At 43.8% G+C, this 20,791-nt stretch overlaps 1 protein-coding gene across 1 annotated transcript in view; it reads right to left on the bottom strand.

Moving 5' to 3' along the window:
* Positions 1-20,791, bottom strand: part of LOC138671056 (clustered mitochondria protein homolog) — a 63,814-nt gene that overhangs the window by 3,196 nt on the left and 39,827 nt on the right. The window contains exons 19-24 of the mRNA XM_069758932.1: positions 15,598-15,737; positions 13,995-14,075; positions 13,786-13,911; positions 11,334-11,455; positions 5,270-5,363; positions 2,498-2,632 (exon numbers count right to left, since the gene is read on the bottom strand). Of these exons, the coding sequence (XP_069615033.1) occupies positions 2,498-2,632; positions 5,270-5,363; positions 11,334-11,455; positions 13,786-13,911; positions 13,995-14,075; positions 15,598-15,737 (698 nt within the window). The remainder of the gene's footprint in view (positions 1-2,497; positions 2,633-5,269; positions 5,364-11,333; positions 11,456-13,785; positions 13,912-13,994; positions 14,076-15,597; positions 15,738-20,791) is intronic.

Below are 20,791 nucleotides of genomic sequence, written 5' to 3'. Positions count from 1 at the left end.
AGTCTGCAGACAACATGGTATACATAAGGAGTAGCTGAATGAGTTATAGGTTTGGTGGAAAAGTTTCAGTTTAACTTCTATTTTCTTCACCTAAATCCGTGGTGTTTATATACATAGTCCAGTGGGCACTGCTAATAGTGATTGACAACAGCATGCATACTTATACAGGAAAAACTGGCAATCACTGAATAGGACCGCCCACCGGACTCATGTATACAAACGCCAGGGATTTCAATTATGTTTTCCTGAAACTTTATCCTCAAAAACAGCAATCTGATCAGCTCCTCCTGCTCTACAATATCTGGCCAGCAGATCAGATACAATTTTCAACACGACAGGTTTGCTTTAGGTGTAAAACAAAAACCGTTACCAAAAGTGTTCACATCCTTTTAAAGCAAGGATTAAAGTGAAGGGGGTAAATAGAAGTCTCATGTTTTTAGGCCCTGCACTAGTTCATTAGTTCTCCCTAGTGTCTTCATTTTACCACTCTTTTACCGTATAGTAGCCATAAGGGATATAAACGTGACAACTACCCAGAGCAAACCGGGCTGCACATTTAGGTTTCCTTCACACATCAATTTTTTGCATTTTTTTCCTATTTCTAAGAAATGGCATGATTTTATTGCATTTTTATAAGCGTGTGAGGCTTTTTTCCTTTTATACACATTTTTTATGTGTTTCTGTGATGTGGGAAACTCATAAAACGTAAGGAAACCCAACAAAACACATTCAAAGTGTGAACAAAACATATACAATATAATACTGTAGTTCCATTATGTATCTTCCTTTTGGCAGATTGTGAGCCTTCGCGGGCAGGGTCCTCCTCTCTCCTCCTGTACCAGTTAGGACTTGTATTGTGTAAGATTATTGTATTTGTTTTTATTATGTATACCCCTCCTCACATGTAAAGCGCCATGGAATAAATGGCGCTATAATAATAAATAATAACTAATATCTACTGTAAATGCAGTAAATTTTGCTACAAAATAACAAACAAAAAAACAAACAAACAGTATTTTTTGTAAAAAGGCTGTGTAACACCGCCCTTAGACTATGTGAACACTGTGGCATTTAGACCCTGGTGCAGCCGCTGAGTTTCTCCAGGTGAGGCTTTATTCCTACAGCAGCTCCTCACTGCCGGCTCTAATAATCTTTTATTTTTATAGACATAATGTGCATGGAGCATAAGGGTAGTTTTCATTTACAATTGTGCTCAAATGTTTTCATATCCTGGCAGAATTTTTGCTTTTTGGCCTTTTTTCAGAGAATATGAATGATAACACCAAAAACTTTTTCTCCACTCATGGTTAGTGGTTGGGTGAAGCCATTTATTGTCAAACTACTGTGTTTTCTCTTTTTAAATCCTAATGACAACCCAAAACATCCAAATGAGCCTGATCAAAATTCACATACCCCATTTCTTATTACTGTGTATTGCCCCCTCTAACATCAATGGCAGCTTGAAGTCTTTTGTGGTAGTTGTGGATGAGGTTCTTTATTTTCTTAGATGGTAAAGCGCCCACTCTTCTCGTCTCTGTGCTGTTTTGCGTATTATAGGCGAGATACTTTGTGGCATTTGTGCAGTAATGACTTTCTTTTGGCGACTCGACCATGCAGCCCATTGTTCTTTAAGTGCCTCCTTATTGTTCATCTTGAAACAGACACAGCGCAAGTTTTCAGAGAGTCCTGTATTTCAGCTGATGTTATTTATGGGTTTTTCTTTGCATCCCAAACAGTTTTCCTGGCAGTTGTGGACTACATTTTTGTTGGTCTACCTGACTGTAGTTTTGTTTTTACAGAGCCCCTGATTTTCCGTTTGTTAATCATAGTTTGAACGCTGCTGACTGGCATTATCAATTCCTTGTATATCTTTTTGTATCCTTTTCCGGGTTTATTACGGTTCAACTACCTTTTCCTGTAGATCCGTTGACAATTCTTTTGCTTTCTCCATGACTCACAATCTAGAGATGTCAGTGGCTGGATGAAAGATGCAGGAGTCTGTCTGGATCCCAGAAACTCCCTCAGCTTTTATGCACACACACTGCATTGATTACAAACAGGTCACAGGTGAGGATGTTGTTACCTTTAGTAGCCATTCAAATCCATTTGTGTCAACTTCTGTGCATGTTATCAGGCCAAAATCCCCAGGGTATGTGAACTTTTGATCAGGGTCATTTGGATGTTTTGGGTTGTTATTAGGATTTCAAAATAGAAAACACAGTAGTTAATAAATGGCTTCACCCAACCACTAACCATGAGTGGAGAAAAAGTTTTGGTGTTATCATTCATATTCTCTGAAAAAAGGCCAAGAAAGCAAAAATTCTGCCGGGGCATGTAAACTTTTGAGCACAACTGTACATGTGAATGTGACAGATGAAAAGGGTAAAAATTATTTCTATGGGGGTGCACTCCACAAGTACATGATCCAGAATCTCAGTGCCATGTATAATGTATGGGCTCACCCATATCACTGCATTACAAATTCTGATAGGCATACCTGGACGTGAGGTAAGGATGAAATAGATCCATTTTTGTAGATCTCATTCATGGTCCGCTGCAAGTTGACGGCTTGTCGTGTAACATGTTTCAGGAAGGCAGAACTTTCTCTAGTACGTTCATGGCAGTCACCAAGCTAGAAATGATGGCAGAAGAAAACTGAATTTATGGGCTGTTTACATTGACTTAAAGAGGCTGTCCACTACTTTTTCATTGATGACCTTTCCTTAGGATAGGTCATCAATGTCTGATCAGTCGTAGTCCGACACCAGGCACCACTGTCGATCAGTTGTTATCGGTGTCGGCGACCTTGCGGACCTGCTCAGTCTTCTATTAGCGGCCGCGGCAGGGTACTGCACCTCCGCCTCCTATTGATTTGAATGCAGCTCCTAAGGATAGGTCATCAATGAAAAAGTAGTGGACAACCTCTTTAAGACTTGCTGGGGTGGCATTTTACTCATTTCATTTTGTCTGGTATTGATTCTATAGAAATATATGACTAAGGCTATATTCACACATCTGTGTGAGTGCTACCATCCAAGAGAAGGGACAGATTTGTTTCTCAGGTGACATCCTAGTTGCTTCTGGGTTATTTTTTTTCTTCAATTAAGAGGTGTGCTTGCTTCCAAACCAATAAAAAACCCATCGGAATGCACCCTGGTGCATTCAAACTAGTGATGTTGACCCCACCACTTTTTTACACTGCTGGGGAAGATTTAAAGGGAATCTGTCAGCAGGGTTTTGCTATGTGTTTTTGATAACCCGAGAGAAGCATAATGTCAGGGCACAGACCCTACTTCCAGTGATGTGTCTACATGCTGGCATTGTGATGCAAACACTTTTTTTCTCTGCTGCAAATCTAGCAGTGCTCAGAATGCTGAACCCTGTGTAACCCCGCCCACATACCTGATTGGCAGCTTTCTATGGACGCTCTAATTTGGCAGAAAACTGCCAATCAGTAGTTGGGTAGAGGTTAACACAGAGCAGAAAGACTACATGGCACGAGACAACTAATCCTCTGATGATAATCTGCTGCTGATAAAACACTTTTTTTTTACTGAATCCGCAACAAGCAGCCCAGTAAGATACGCATCACTGGAATCAGGCTCTCAGCGCCTACATTATGCTGCTCTCAAATTAGATACGGTAGCTAAAACATACTGACAGATTCCTATTAATAAGTATGGGAAATTTATTTTTCCTATTTTATGCTCTCTTAAAGGGATTCTGTCAGCAGGTTTTTGCTATGTAATCTGAATACAGCAGGAGATAGAGGATGAAATACAGACTTCAGAGAAGTGTCACTTGTCCAAGTGCATGCTGCTGTTTACTAACTGTGAAGGATTTATCACTTGGTCATTAACATTTCCAGAAAAGATCAGCAAATAAGCAGCTCACTGTCTATGGACTTTGTACACGAAAAGCCTGGGGTGGGCGGGGTTAGCTTTCTCAGCTCTGCTTCATTCTATATCTAAAAGCTCTGATTGTGTCAGAACTGCTGCACCCAGTAATCTAAGCGAAATGTGGCACCCCTAGGGGTATTTGCCACAAAAATAGTTACTGACAGTAAGTACAAATACTAAAATAGCAAGACTGCACTACCACCTCCGGCCAGAAGGGGGAGCTCCAGAGACTCCCCTTGATCCATTCTGGTCTGAGAGAAGAAATGGCAGTTGGGCCAAGGAGCTGATAGTGAGAGGTCATACAGTTGAATCTCTAACAGCCCTGTGACTGTTACCAGGCCTAAATCACCGGCCTGAGAAGAAGAGGGATAGAGAAAAAGGACATTGTGAGAACCGGGTAGCATTAATCACTACCCAGAACAGGCGCAAAGACGGATACCGGATCCGTGGCTGTATTCATTATATATAATACAGCAACCGGAAAAACGTGAGGTGATATCAGCTTCACTAGGGTCGGATGCAGCAACAGACACAGAGTTCAGCGGTACTCCCAGAGGGGGTAAACCGATAAAAGGACTCGGGTTGCCCGTCGAACCAGGACCCGGAGGGGACAGATTGGGCCGGCAGCCAGTTCACATACAGCAGCAGGGCCACACAGAAATTGTGCACAATAAGAGGCGAAGACCCCGGCAGGGTCAAAGTAACTCAGAGTTCCCATACAGACTCCGGTGACAGGACTGGTTGTAAATCCTTTTATGTTAAAGTAAACTGGTTAAACGTTTCAGTGCCTCAGTCTTTCATTTGGACAATAGCCATCTATCCAGGATCGAGATCGTCACCGCTGGGAGAACCTGCTGCTGATCAAGTAAGTGCCTGTCCCCTCATGATACCCCTTACACTGTGCATTGCCTGAGGCCACAGCACCGGGTCAAGCCACCCGTGACATCCCCCTCAAGAGACAGACTCCATTGGTCCGGTGCTGGGTATCCCAGTCTCCTGGGCGTCACAGATACATCAGTGGATTCAGATTCTTTTTGCCTACACCAGGCTGCTCCCAGATGAGAAAAAAAAGCCTGCTGACAGATTCTTTTTAACTTGGGATGCGTCTTACTGTAATAAGAAAAATAGGCAATCCCTGCATGTGTTGTGGCTGTCGAACAGCCGGAAGACATGCAGCCCCGAGGACTCAAACATATATGACTCAAACATATTTGTCAAGCACGCCGAAGACAGACTCTGTTAGCACATGAGCATGCTCAGATAACACCTTATCTGACCATGTTTGCTCATCACTAGTAGCTACATAGACTAATGAATTATCCTGTTTTATTATAGAACATAAGAAAAAAATATTCCGAAAACTCACTTACCAAAGCTTTGTAGATAGTGAATGTTTCTTTCTCATGCTGCATTGCTGATCTGAATTCTACTTTGCTTGTGTAACTAAGCGCAATCAAATGGTGACTGCAAAAAAGGAAAAAGGAAATGTTTTGGGTACAGCAAGAAACAAATTCAGTGCTCGACTGTGCATAGGGAAAGAGTACTATCAGGATACTGCCATTCCCACAGTCAGTGAATGGCAGCAGTACACTGGACCTACTGGAGAAAATCAGGAGGATGACGCAGCTTTACAGGAGGGCATCTCCACTTGTACTGGTCTTATAACCTCAGCTCAGAACTTATAGGTTCTCCATCCAAGAATCAATGATTGGCCACAGCGGTGAGAGGCTGCTACCAACTTTATATGAGCCTAATATGAAAGCATTTCTGCACCTACTTTATGGCCACAAATGTCTGCCTGTCCTTCATGTGGACCATTTACACCTACAAAGACTATCCTTCGTAAATAGGATATGGCCAATGCGGGTGATCCACGAGGAAGAAGTATCTATATATATTTTATATATATATATATATATATATATATATATATATATATATATATATATATATATATATATATATATATATATATAAATAATCATGTGGAAATGTGGAACAAGCATATAAATTGAGCACTCCAGGACAAAGCAAGGAAGAACTAGATTACATTTTACTCATATTCCATAGTATTGGAACACGACCTTCACAAGGTCACTGATCTGGATGGCTGTTCTGTCAAGGCTATTACTGTTGCATCAGCTGTTGCTCCACAACCCTTGTAAAACCTTATATTCCCAGACAAGATCATGTGCTTTGATCATCACTGTCTGAATTCTTGGCTACAGAAGTCAGAATTGTGAGTGATGACATTTCTTCCATCATTCCTCCACATCGGGATTCCGAGAACAGCACGAGCAAATGGTGCTTTATGAGACCGTGCATCGGACGTGATGAGTGATCATAGCCTATGAAGCAAGTCACCAAAAATGTGATCTAGTGAAGTCCCGCCAGTAGTCCGTCAGGACAGCGCAGATTGGGAATATGAGGTACTTGTGGAACTTTTCAACACAGAATTTGACCTACAGAGTTTAAAACCAGCAGCATGTCATTTTCATCTGCAGACCTTTACCACTTTTTACTTTCTCAGTTTCAATGTAGAAGGGGTTAAATCTGTGGCAGGAAAGTCCACTGAATGTGGACCTACATGCAACATGCATATTAACCCCTTCATGACCCAGCCTATTTTGACCTTAAAGACCTTGCCGTTTTTTGCAATTCTGACCAGTGTCCCTTTATGAGGTAATAACTCAGGAACGCTTCAATGGATCCTAGCGGTTCTTAGATTGTTTTTTTCGGGACATATTGGGCTTCGTGTTAGTGGTAAATTTAGGTCAATAAATTCTGTGTTTATTTGTGATAAAAACGGAAATTTGGCGAAAATTTCGCAATTTTCACATTTTGAATTTTTATTCTGTTAAACCAGAGAGTTATGTGACACAAAATAGTTAATAAATAACATTTCCCACATGTCTACTTTACATCAGCACAATTTTGGAAACAAAATTTTTTTTTGCTAGGAAGTTATAAGGGTTAAAATTTGACCAGCGATTTCTCATTTTTACAATGAAATTTACAAAACCATTTTTTTTAGGGACCACCTCACATTTGAAGTCAGTTTGAGGGGTCTATATGGCTGAAAATACCCAAAAGTGACACCATTCTAAAAACTGCACCCCTCAAGGTGCACAAAACCACATTCAAGAAGTTTATTAACCCTTCAGGTGCTTCACAGCAGCAGAAGCAACATGGAAGGAAAAAAATGAACATTTAACTTTTTAGTCACAAAAATGATTTTTCAGCAACAATTTTTTTATTTTCCCAATGGTAAAAGGAGAAACTGAACAACAAAAGTTCTTGTCCAATTTGTCCTGAGTACGCTGATACCTCATATGTGGGGGTAAACCACTGTTTGGACGCACGGCAGGGCTTGGAAGGGAAGGAGCGCCATTTGACTTTTTGAATGAAAAATTGGCTGCACTCTTTAGCGGACACCATGTCACGTTTGGAGAGACCCTGTGTGCCTAAACATTGGAGCTCCCCCACATGTGACCCCATTTTGGAAACTGGACCCCCCAAGGAACTTATCTAGATGCCTAGTGAGCCCTTTAAACCCCCAGGTGCTTCACAAATTGATCCGTAAAAATGAAAAAGTACTTTTTTTTCACAAAAAATTTCTTTTCGCCTCATTTTTTTCATTTTCACATGGGCAATAGGATAAAATGGATCCTAAAATTTGTTGAGCAATTTCTCCCGAGTACGCCGATACCTCATATGTGGGGGTAAACCACTGTTTGGGCACACGGCAGGGCTCGGAAGGGAAGGCGCGCCTTTTGACTTTTTGAATGGAAAATTAGCTCCAATTGTTAGCGGACACCATGTCGCGTTTGGAGAGCCCCTGTGTGCCTAAACATTGGAGCTCCCCCACAAGTGACCCCATTTTGGAAACTAGACCCCCCAAGGAACTTATCTAGATGCATACTGAGCACTTTAAACCCCCAGGTGCTTCACAGAAGTTTATAATGCAGAGCCATGAAAATAAAAAATAATTTTTCTTTTCTCAAAAATGATTTTTTAGCCTGGAATTTCCTATTTTGCCAATGGTAATAGGACAAATTGGACCACAAATGTTGTTGTCCAGTTTGTCCTGAGTACGCAGATACCCCATATGTGGGGGTAAACCACTGTTTGGGCGCACGGCAGGGCTCAGAAGGGAAGGCACGCCATTTGGCTTTTTAAATGGAAAATTAGCTCCAATCATTAGCGGACACCATGTCGCGTTTGGAGAGCCCCTGTGTGCCTAAACATTGGAGATCCCCCACAAATGACCCCATTTTGGAAACTAGACCCCCAAAGGAACTAATCTAGATGTGTGGTGAGCACTTTGAACCCTCAAGTGCTTCACAGAAGTTTATAACGCAGAGCCATGAAAAAAAAAAAAAAAAATTATTTTCTCAAAAATGATTTTTAGCCAGCAATTTTTTATTTTCCCAAGGGTAACAGGAGAAATTTGACCCCAAAAGTTGTTGTCCAGTTTCTCCTGAGTACGCTGATACCATATATGTGGGGGTAAACCACTGTTTAGGCACATGCTGGGGCTCGGAAGTGAAGTAGTGACGTTTTGAAATGCAGACTTTGATGGAATGCTCTGCGGGCGTCACGTTGCGTTTGCAGAGCCCCTGATGTGGCTAAACAGTAGAAACCCCCCACAAGTGACCCCATTTTGGAAACTAGACCCCGAAAGGAACTTATCTAGATGTGAGGTGAGCACTTTCAACCCCCAAGTGCTTCACAGAAGTTTATAACGCAGAGCCGTGAAAATAAAAAATCATTTTTCTTTCCTCAAAAATGATGTTTTAGCAAGCAATTTTTTTATTTTCTCAAGGGTAACAGGAGAAATTGGACCCCAATAATTGTTGCGCAGTTTGTCCTGAGTATGCTGGTACCCCATATGTGGGGGTAAACCACTGTTTGGGCACACGTCGGGGCTCGGAAGTGAGGGAGCACCATTTGACTTTTTGAATACAAGATTGGCTAGAATCAATGGTGGCGCGATGTTGCGTTTGGAGACCCCCTGATGTGCCTAAACAGTGGAAACCCCTCAATTCTACCTCCAACACACCCCTAAACCTTATCCCAACTGTAGCCGTAACCCTAATCACAACCCTAACCCCAACACACCCCTAACCACAACCCTAACCCCAACACACCCCTAACCCTAACCACAACCCTAATTCCAACCCAACCCTAAGGCTATGTGCCAACGTTGCGGATTCGTATGAGATTTTTCAGCACCATTTTTGAAAAATCCGCGGGTAAAAGGCACTGCGTTTTACCTGCGGATTTACCGCGGATTGCCAGCGTTTTTTGTGCGGATTTCACCTGTGGATTCCTATTGAGGAACAGGTGTAAAACGCTGCAGAATCCGCACAAAGAATTGACATGCTGCGGAAAATACAACGCAGCGTTTCCGCGTGGTATTTTCCGCACCATGGGCACAGCGGATTTGGTTTTCCATAAGTTTACATGGTACTGTAAACCTGATGGAACACTGCTGCGAATCCGCAGCGGCCAATCCGCACCGTGTGCACATAGCCTAATTCTAAAGGTATGTGCACACGCTGCGGAAAACGCTGCGGATCCGCAGCAGTTTCCCATGAGTTTACAGTTCAATGTAAACCTATGGGAAACAAAAATCGCTGTACACATGCTGCAGAAAAACTGCACGGAAACGCAGCGGTTTACATTCCGCAGCATGTCACTTCTTTCTGCGGATTCCGCAGCGGTTTTACAACTGCTCCAATAGAAAATCGCATTTGTAAAACCGCAGTGAAATGCGCAGGAAAAACCGCGGTAAATCCGCGATAAATCCACATCGGTTTAGCCCTGCGGATTTATCAAATCCTCTGCGGAAAAATCCGCAGAGGACCAGAATACGTGTGCACATACCGAACCCTAACCCTACCCCTAAGCCTACCCCTACCCCTAGTTCTTACCCCAACATTAGTGGAACAAAAAAAAAAAAAAATTCTTTATTTTTTTTTTTATTGTCCCTACCTATGGGGGTGACAAAGGGGGGGGGGGGGGGGGTCATTTACTATTTTTTTTATTTTGATCACTGAGATATAACCTATCTCAGTGATCAAAACTCACTTTGGAACGAATCTGCCGGCCGGCAGATTCGGCGGGCGCACTGCACATGCGCCCGCCATTTTGGAAGATAGCGGCGCCCAGGAAAGAAGACGGACGGACCCCGGGAGGCTAGGTAAGTATAAGGGGGGGGGATCAGGGCACGGGGGGGGGGGGGGCGTCGGAGCACGGGGGGGTGGATCGGAACACGGGGGGATGGATTGGAGCACGGGGTGGGGGATCGCTGTGCGGGGGGTGGATCGGAGCACGGGGGGGATCGCAGTGCGGGGGGGTGGATTGGAGTGCGGCGGGTTTGATTGGAGCACGGGGGGTGTGATTGGAGCACGGGGGGAGCGGACAGGAGGACGGGGGAGCGGAGCACAGGACGGAGGGGGTGGATCGGAACACAGCGGACCACAGATCGGGGGGCTGGGGGGGGCGATGCGTGGGGTGGGTGCACATAAGTGTTTCCAGCCATGGCTGATGATATTGCAGCATCGGCCATGGCTGGATTGTAATATTTCACCAGTTTTTTTAGGTGAAATATTAGAAATCGCTCTGATTGGCAGTTTCACTTTCAACAGCCAATCAGAGCGATCGTAGCCACGGGGGGGGGGGGTGAAGCCACCCCCCCTGGGCTAAACTACCACTCCCCCTGTCCCTGCAGATCGGGTGAAATGGGAGTTAACCCTTTCACTGGATCTGCAGGGACGCGATCATTCTGTGACACAGCATATGCGTCACAGGTCGGATTGGCACCGACTTTCATGACGCATACGCTGTGTCACAGGTCGGGAAGGGGTTAAGACCGTGTTCACACTTTGAGTATTTGGTGAGGGTTTTTTTACCTCAGTATTTGTAAGCCAAAACCAGGAGTGGGTGATAAATACAGAAGTGGTGCATATGTTTCTATTATACTTTTCCTCTAATTGTTCCACTCCTGGTTTTGGCTTACAAATACTGATGTAAAATACTGAACGTGGCCTAAAAGCGAGTGCAGCATAAAGGTTGGTGCTTGTTTAGATTAACCCAATATAGTAAACAGCTATAATTTAAAAAATATATATTATCTTTTCCCAAAAGCGGCGCCACTCTCTTCTGGTGACTGTCTGGTATCGCAACCTAGTTTATTGGAATGGACTGTAATAGCAGACATCCTCCATGGACATAAGTGGTGCGGTTTATAGAAAAGCAGACATTCTTCTGGTAATAGTGTCTATCTGATCTATATCACTTTGTGAAATAGAAAAGCAGTTTTGATATAAAATGTATACATACACGTCAAGGTGCAACTTTAGAAAAAGGTTGTCATACATAGACGGTGTTCTTGATCTACATTTATTATGTTAATCACGTTAATAATACCTTAAAGCGACATCAAGGGATTTCTGCCCAAAATACTTTTTATTGAGTTCCAAAGCTTTCTCGAGAAAACGAAGAGATAAGTCACATTCAAGCACAGCTTGTAGAACCACGCCAATATTACTCTGCCAGGGAGAAAAGACACATCGCGATGAGCAGGCGTCTAGATCAGGACAATGAATGGCGTATGACACTTTCTCTTATTTCTATTTCATAACAAGGCAGAAGGGCCAATAGAGAGCAGAATCTGTTGTATGTTAGGGATAGTAAAGGGAATCCATCAGCAGGTTTTTGCTATGTAATCTGAAGACAGCATGTAGGGGTTAAAACACAGATTTAAGCGATACCTCTCTTATCAAGCTCTGTGGTGTGGTTTGTTTGCAATGACTGTTTTAGCACCAGGAGCTTATCATTGCAGCCTGTGCATGTTAGGCCGACACGCCCCCTTCTGTGATAGGCAGCTCACTGTCTATAGACTTTTTATATACAAGGCCTTTTGTGGGCAGGGGGTAGCTTCCTCAGCTCTGCTGCTTTGCTAAATCTAAAATCTGTGTCAGAACAGCTGCACCCAATAAACTAAGTGATACATCGTCGGCTTCAGCTTCTCTTTGTCCAGGCTGATCTCAGATGAAGCAGCAAAAACCTTTTGACAGAATCCCTTTAAATATTCTTGTTGAATTCTCAACTTTTACTTATTATGATCTTTAGCAGTTCACCAGTGGCATACCAGTAACAGCAGCAAACCACGCGCCAGCTTTAGGGCCTGTGAATCTGAGAATCAGGGTGGCTCTGCAGCTTCCTCTTACATCACTCTCCCTGTGCATCTGAGCTCTCAGTTCACCAGGCTTGATGATGTCACTGCATCGAGCCTGAACAGACATTCAGAACACACGCTGCAGAGACCGAAGCAGTGGAGGAATAGGGTCATATATATATATATATATATATATATATATATATATATATATATATATATATATATATATATATATATATATATATATATATACATACACACACACACACACACATCGCGGCGGCCATTTTGCTGAAGCCGAGTTCGCAGATTGAGATCTCGGCTTCAGGAAAATGGCCACCGCGATCTCCATCTGCGCACACGCTGCTTCCCACTGCCATTTTCCTGAAGCTCCGGGAAGCAGAGCACACAATCTGCGCACGTGCGGCCTCAGGAAGATGGCCGCCACCGAGAAAGCCATGATTCACCCAGCTCTGCTACTCGCCTTGAATACCGGACTGCGGCGTCACCTCACCTGTGGAAGGGACTCTGCTCACGACATACTGCTCACCGCGCCTCATAATCCTCGGGAAGATGGCCGCCGCCACTGAGAAACCAGTGATTAATCCGGCTCTGCTGCTCGCCTTGGATACCGGGCCGCGGTGTCACCTCACCTGAGGAGGTGACCGCACCTCTGCCACCTCCACACCACTGCCGCAACCCGCTGCATGGACGCCAGGCCGCGGCGTTGCCCACCTAAGCAGGAAGGGACCCTGCTCAGGTGCATGCCGTACCGACCACCGCAACTCAGCATCACCTCACCTCTGCTGCCACCATGCCTCCTGTGACCCTGCTCTGCCACCGCCAGCCCTCAGGTAAGATACCTTAAATTCGGACAATAAGACGGACCCCAATCTTATATAAAAAAAAAATTCTGCAATTTTCACCCCAAATTTGAGGTGCGTCTTATGGTCCAGTGCGCCTTATAGTCTGAAAAATACGGTATATTGTTTGGAGGGTTATGGGGGGCATTACACTGTTTTGAAGACTATAGGGAACACATCCTATTTAGAGGGTGATGTGGGGGACATTATTCTGTGTGCGGGCCATTGTACAGTGTGGACAATTGTGTGTGGTCCATCATACTGTGTGGAGGATTGTGTTGGGTCCATCTACTATTTGAAGAGATGTAGGGCCATCACACTGGAGTGCTGTGTGGGTGCCATCATATTGGGTGAATGGCTGTGAGGGACCTCATATCATGTGGGAGGACTGTCGGGGCCATCATACTGTGTATGGTGAAGTGTGGGGGCCATCATACTTTGTTGGGGTCACTATGGGGGCCATCATACTGTGCTGGAGTCATTGTGAGGTATCATACGTTGCAGGTGGGAGGTTGCTGTAGGGACATCATACTGTGTGTAGAGGGTACTGTGGAGGAATTCACCGTGGCTGTATCATAACATATTTGGGGGGCACTTTTGTTGGCATCATACTTGGGGACCATGAAAGGGCTATTATAGTGTGTGAGAACACCAAGTGGCTTAAATAGGAGCAAACTTACTTCCTAAGGGCTGGTAAGTTGTGAAATATGCTTTTCTTTGACCCCGCCAGGGGAGGGGGGCTTAAATGGGTGGCTCAATATGGGCTTCTGCTATTGGGCCTATGATTTCTGTATACACCCCTGAAGTTCGCATATAATTCACACATTATACTCACATCCAGTGTAGCCATGCTCGGATGGTCTTCACCTGCTATGATCAGCATTAAGTATCGGGCACGGTACAGCAGCTTCAATGCTAATGGTAATTGTCCACTGGCAAAACAGTAATGAGAGAAGAGGACCTGTTGAAAAGATACAATGGAGTCAGTGTACTACAGCTGCTAACACTAGTTTTATAGGTATAGGACCATTAGACCAAACGCACATAGTCCTGAACTGCGATGCTGCTGTCATAGCCCAATGTCCTCTCCGCCATTATTACTGCTTTCTGTTGATTATCCAGAGCCTATGGGAGAACAACATTTATTTAATGTAGATCATCATCATTTCTACAATTCCACATTCACATGTCATACAAGGATAAAATAATTAAATCTTTAAGACCACAACTAATTTTAAATGTAACTGATGTAGTGTATGGCAACTGGAAAAATGTAGGAGCTTTATGGCGCCAGTCATCTCAAGCCTGAGATACAGTGGGTACGGAAAGTATTTTTCACTTTTTGCATCATTAGAGCCACTTGGTAAATTCAAAAAAGTTCATTTTTTTCTCATTAATATACACTCTGCACCCCATCTTGACTGAAAAAAAAAACAAAAAAAACAAATGTAGAACTTTATTAAATTTATTAAAAAAGAAAAACTGAAATATCACATGGTCATAATTATTCAGACCCTCATATTTAAGTCACATGCTGTCCATTTCCTTGTGATCCTCCTTGAGATGGTTCTACGCCTTCATTGGAGTCCAGCTGTGTTTAAAGGGACACTGTCACCTGAATTTGGAGAGAACAATCTTCAGCCATGGAGGCGGGGTTTTGGTGTTTTTGATTCACCCTCTCCTTACCCGCTGGCTGCAATATTGGATTGAAGTTCATTCTCTGTCCTCCATAGTACACGCCTGCGCAAGGCAAGTGTCCCTTTAAATAAACTGATAGGACTTGATTTGGAAAGGCACACACCTGTCTATATAAGACCTCACAGCTCACAGTGCATGTCAGACCAAATGAGAATCATGAGGTCAAAGGAACTGGCCAAGGAGCTCAGAGACAGAATTGTGGCAAGGCACAGATCGGGCCAAGGTTACAAAATAATTTCTGCAATACTCAAGGTTCCTAAGAGCACAGTGGCCTCCATAATCCTTAAATGGAAGAAGTTTGGGACCACCAGAATAGTTTGCTAACAAAATACACGAAAGGACTCCCAGACTATGAGAAATAAGATTCTCTGGTCTGATGATAAAAAGATAGAACTCTTTAGTGATAATTCTAAGCAGCATGTGTGGCGAAAACCAGGCACTGCTCATCACCTGCCCAATACAATCCCAACAGTGAAACATGATGGTGGCAGCATCATGCTATGGAGAGACCTGAAAATGGCTGTCCACCAACCTTCACATCCAACCTGATGGAACTGGAGAGGATCTGCAAGGAAGAATGCATCATTCCCAAGAAGACTCATGGTTGCACTAGCTCAAAAGGGTGCTTCTACTCAATACTGAGCAAAGGGTCTGGATACTTATGACCATGTGATATTTTAGCTTTTGTTTTTTAATAAATGTGCAAAAATGTCTACATTTGTTTGTTTGTTTTTTTCAGTCAAGATGGGGCGCAGAGTGTACATTAATGAGAAAAAAAAATGAACTTTTTTGAATTTACCAAATGGCTGCAAAGAAACAAAGAGTGAAAAATTTAAAGGGGTCTGAATACTTTCCGTACTCACTGTATGTGTGCTATTGGATACAAGTGTAAAAGAGTGACCATTGTGAGTGCAAAAATTGTTGGGAACATTTTAGCAATGACTCTCACCTCTGTGATATCTCCTAAAATGAATTTAACTCTGGCAAGCAAACGAAGGCACATGGCAATGTCGGGATGTATGGCTCCATACACACTGTTGAACTGGACTAGGGCCTCATTCAACAAAACAACTCCTTCATTTAGGCTGCCTGCAAAGTATGATAAAGTCACTAAAACCTGCATAGAAAGATAAAGTCCCATTCCTGCTGGGATTTTTATTTCCAGACATCTATCACTAATATATGTTTAGTGTATGCATTAAAATAATAAGTTTACCTACACTATATAAAATATTTGACATGAAATTAGAATAAAATTTCCATTTTAGGTCAATTAGGATTACCATAATTATTAATATTTTACAAATGCCAGAATAATGGGAGAGAGAGAATGTTTTAAGGCATTTTTATTATTTTCCGCAGTTAAACGTTTACATACATTTTATTAGTCTCTTTATATAGTGTTTCAACTGTAGCATATCAAATATTCAGGAATGTGACATCTCTGACCATGATAATGTCAATATTTCAATATCTGTATTGAATGGACTTAAAATTACAGAGCTTGCCTATCAATCGAACTCATCATCTTTCCCCCATCTCACATATCCCCCCTACCTGACCTATCTATTATGGTAAACGGCATGACGCTCTTCTCCCGCACCTGAAATCCGCTGCTTCGGGGTAACTCTCGACTCTGCCCTGTCCTTCAAACCGCACGTCCAAACTCTTGCCACCTCCTGTCGCCTCCAACTCAAAAATATTGCCAGAATCCGTCCCTTCCTCAGCCCACAATCTACCAAAACTCTTGTGCATGCCCTCATCATCTTCCACCTCGACTACTGCAACACCCTCCTCTGTGGCCTCACCGCTAACTCTCTTGCACCACTCAAGTCTGTCCTCAACTCTGCTGCCGGCTAATCCACCTCTCTCCTCGCTACTCCCCTGATTCTCCCCTCTGCAAATCCCTCCACTGGCTCCCAATTCTCCAACGAATCCAGTTCAAACTACTAACACTGATCTATAAAGCCATCCACAACCTGTCCCCTTCCTATATCTCTGAACTAATCTCCCAATATCTTCCTTCACGTAATCTCCGATCCTCCCAAGACCTCCTACTCTCCTCCACACTTAAGGCCCCGTCACACATAGCGAGATCGCTAGCGAGATCGCTGCTGAGTCACAAGTTTTGTGACGCAACAGCGATCTCAGTAGCGATCTCGCTATGTGTGACACGTACCAGCGATCAGGCCCCTGCTGTGAGATCGCTGGTCGTGTCGGAATGGCCTGGGCCATTTTTTGATCGTTGAGGTCCCGCTGACATCGCTGAATCGGCGTGTGTGATGCCGATTCAGCGATGTCTTCACTGGTAACCAGGGTAAACATCGGGTAACTAAGCGCAGGGCCGCGCTTAGTAACCCGATGTTTACCCTGGTTACCATCCTAAAAGTAAAAAAACAAACAGTACATACTTACCTACCGCTGTCTGTCCCCCGGCGCTGTGCTCTGCTCTCCTCCTGCACTGGCTGTGAGCATCGGTCAGCCGGAAAGCAGAGCGGTGACGTCACCGCTCTGCTTTCCGGCCGCTGTGCTCACACAGACAGTACAGGAGGAGTGCAGAGCAGAGCGCCGGGGACAGACAGCGGTAGGTAAGTATGTACTGTTTGTTTTTTTTACTTTAACGATGGTAACCAGGGTAAACATCGGGTTACTAAGCGCGGCCTTGCGCTTAGTTACCCGATGTTTACCCTGGTTACCGGCATCGTTGGTCGCTGGAGAGCGGTCTGTGTGACAGCTCTCCAGCGACCAAACAGCGACGCTGCAGCGATCCGGATCGTTGTCGGTATCGCTGCAGCGTCGCTATGTGTGACGGGGCCTTTATTCGTTCCTCACACAACCGCCTCCAAGATTTCTCCCGAATATCCCCCATCCTCTGGAATTCCATGCCTCAACACGTCTGATTATCCACCACCCTCGGATCCTTCAGACTGAACCTGAAAACCTATCTCTTCAGGAAAGCCTCAAGCCTGCAATAACCATTCTGCCGCCTCACCAACCACCCGAGCTGCTGCCTCACCAACACCAGAGCTGCCACACCTGCAACCTTCTGTTTCTTCCCCATTATCCTATAGAATGTAAGTCTGCAAAGACAAGGTTCTCTCCCCTCTGTACCAGTCTGTCACTGTAAATTTGTTTACTGTAAAAGATATCTATAACTCTGTATGTAACCCCTTTCTCATGTACAACACCATGGAATTAATGGTGCTATATAAATAAATAATAATAATAATCAATCCCCACACAAATTATTTTTGAATGGCAAGTCATTTAGTTCTAGACCTTTGAATGCCAACCATGTGATGCCTATTCACATCACAAAATCATTCTTTGAAATGTGTAAGTTTGGTCCAGAAATCTGGCCAAACTTAGATATGTTCATAGTTTTTTTTTCCAGACTACTGATCTACAAAAAAATAAAAAAGTATATACAGTACAGACCAAAAGTTTGGACACACCTTCTCATTTAAAGATTTTTCTGTATTTTCATGATTACGAAAATTGTACATTCACACTAAAGGCATCAAAACTATGAATTAACACATGTGGAATTATAGACTTAACAAAAAAGTGTGAAACAACTGAAATTATGTATTGATGCCAATTTATTTTCTTAACCTAAACCACATTTCGAAGGGTTTCAGCTTTCAAAAGAATAATTTATACAACCAATGGATGAATTTAACGTCAAGTTATAAGCTTTTATTTACATAACATGGATAAGCGCCATAACTTCTGTCAGGGAGTGTAGGTTCTTCAAAGTAGCCACCTTTTGCTTTGACTGCTTTGCACACACTTGGCATTCTCTTGATGAGCTTCAAGAGGTAGTCACCGGGAATGGTTTTCACTTCACAGGTGTGCCCTGTCAGGTTTAATAAGTGGAATTTCTTGCCTTATAAATGGGGCTGGGACCATCAGTTGTGTTGAGCAGAAGTCTGGTGGATACACAGCTGATAGTCCTACTGAATAGACTGTTAGAATTTGTATTATAGCAAGAAAAAAGCAGCTAAGTAAAAAAAAAAAACGAGTGGCCATCATTACTTTAAGAAATGAAGGTCAGTCAGTCCGAAAAATTGGGAAAACTTTGAAAGTGTCCCCAAGTGCAGTGGCAAAAACCATCAAGCGCTACAAAGAAAATGGCTCACATGAGGACCGCCCCAGGAAAGGAAGACCAAGAGTCACCTCTGCTTCTGAGGATAAGTTTATCCGAGTCACCAGCCTCTGGAATCGCAGGTTAACAGCAGCTCAGATTAGAGGCCAGATCAATGCCACACAGAGTTCTAGCAGCAGACACATCTCTACAACAACTATTAAGAGGAGACTTTGTGCAGCAGGCCTTTATGGTAAAATAGCTGCTAGAAAACCACTGCTATGGACAGGCAACAAGCTGAAGAGACTTGTTTGGGCTAAAGAACACAAGGAATAAACATTAGACCAGTGGAAATCTGTGCTTTGGTCTGATGAGTCCAAATTTGAGATCTTTGGTTCTAACCACCGTGTCTTTGTGCGACGCAGAAAAGGTGAACGGATGGACTCTACATGCCTGGTTCCCACCGTGAAGCATGGAGGAGGTGTGATGGTGTGATGGTGCTTTGCTGGTGACACTGTTGGGGATTTATTCAAAATTGAAGGCTTACTGAACCATCATGGCTACCACAGCATCTTGCAGCGGCATGCTATTCCATCCGGTTTGCATTTAGTTGGACCATCATTTATTTTTCAACAGGACAATGACCCCAAACACACCTCCAGGCTGTGTAAGGGCTATTTGACCAAGAAGGAGAGTGATGGGGTGCTACGCCAGATGATCTGGCCTCCACAGTCACCAGACCTGAACCCAATCGAGATGGTTTGGGGTGAGCTGGACCGCAGAAGGAATGCAAAACGGCCAACAAGTGCTAAGCATCTCTGGGAACTCCTTCAAGATTGTTGGAAGACCATTCCCGGTGACAACCTGTTGAAGCTCATCAAGAGAATGGCAAGAGTGTGCAAAGCAGTCATCAAAGCAAAAGGTGGATACTTTGAAGAACCTAAAAATAAAACATACAGTAATTTCAGTTGTTTCACACTTTATTGTAAAGTATATAATTCCACACGTGTTAATTCATAGTTTTGATGCCTTCAGTGTGAATGTACAATTTTCAGTCATGAAAATACAGAAAAATCTTTAAAGGGAAGGTGCCGTGATTTTAGTTTTTGTATTAATAATTATATAATCAATTATTTTTAATACAAAATTAAATTAACTACTTTTATATTTTTGTATTTATTCCCTTTTATTTTTGCCACTGGAGGTTGCCATTTTCGTTAGTGGGGGTGTAAGTGTCTGGGCGCGACACTTGCACTCCTCACTTACAGCAGCCATGGGCATAAAAGACTGCAGTCGGACTCCGACCGCATCCCTTACATTGAGGCTGCTCCTCCTGCCTCTTAGCTGTGACCTGGGCACGCCCACTTGGCTGCTAGGTCCCAGCTGTGGGAGGAGATCGCGGCCATTTTGTTGTAGCCCACAGCTGTGGGCTTTATTTTCCTCTGTCATTGCACACACAGCTCAGTGTGTGCAATGGCAGGAGTTGTCAGGGAGAAGCTGCTGCTGGGAAGCGAGGGTCCGGGGTAAGTATCTGCAGCGAGGAGCGGTGATTGCAGCCTGTACTTAGTATAAGGCTATGTGCACACGTTGCAGTTTTTACCGCGGAACTGCGGCGATTTTGATGCTGCGGGTCCGCAGCAGTTTCCATTGCGTTTACAATAAACATGTAAACCAATGGGAAACCGCAAACCGCTGTGCACATGCTGCGGGAAAAACCGCGCAGAAACGCAGCGGTTTACAACCCTCAGCATGTCACTTCTTTGTGCAGAATCGCAGTTATTCTGCACCCATAGAAATGCATTGATCCGCTTACTTACCGCATGGGGCTGTGCCCACCATGCGAGAAGTAAGCGGATAATGTGCGGTTGCTACCCGGGGTGGAAGAAAGGAGACTCTCCTCCAGGCCCCGGGAACCATATTTGTGGTAAAAAAAAAGAATTAAAATAAAAAATAATGATATACTCACCTCCTAGCGCTGAACGCGGCCGTCCGGTCTCAGGTTTGCTATGCGAGCAGGACCTGCGGTGACGTCGCGGTCACATGACAGTGACGTCAC

This window comes from Ranitomeya imitator, chromosome 1 (genome assembly GCF_032444005.1).
Source record: "Ranitomeya imitator isolate aRanImi1 chromosome 1, aRanImi1.pri, whole genome shotgun sequence".
Lineage (NCBI taxonomy): Eukaryota > Metazoa > Chordata > Amphibia > Anura > Dendrobatidae > Ranitomeya > Ranitomeya imitator.
The sequence above is the reverse complement of the archived record's forward strand: the minus strand, read 5'-3'. Positions and strand labels throughout refer to the sequence as shown.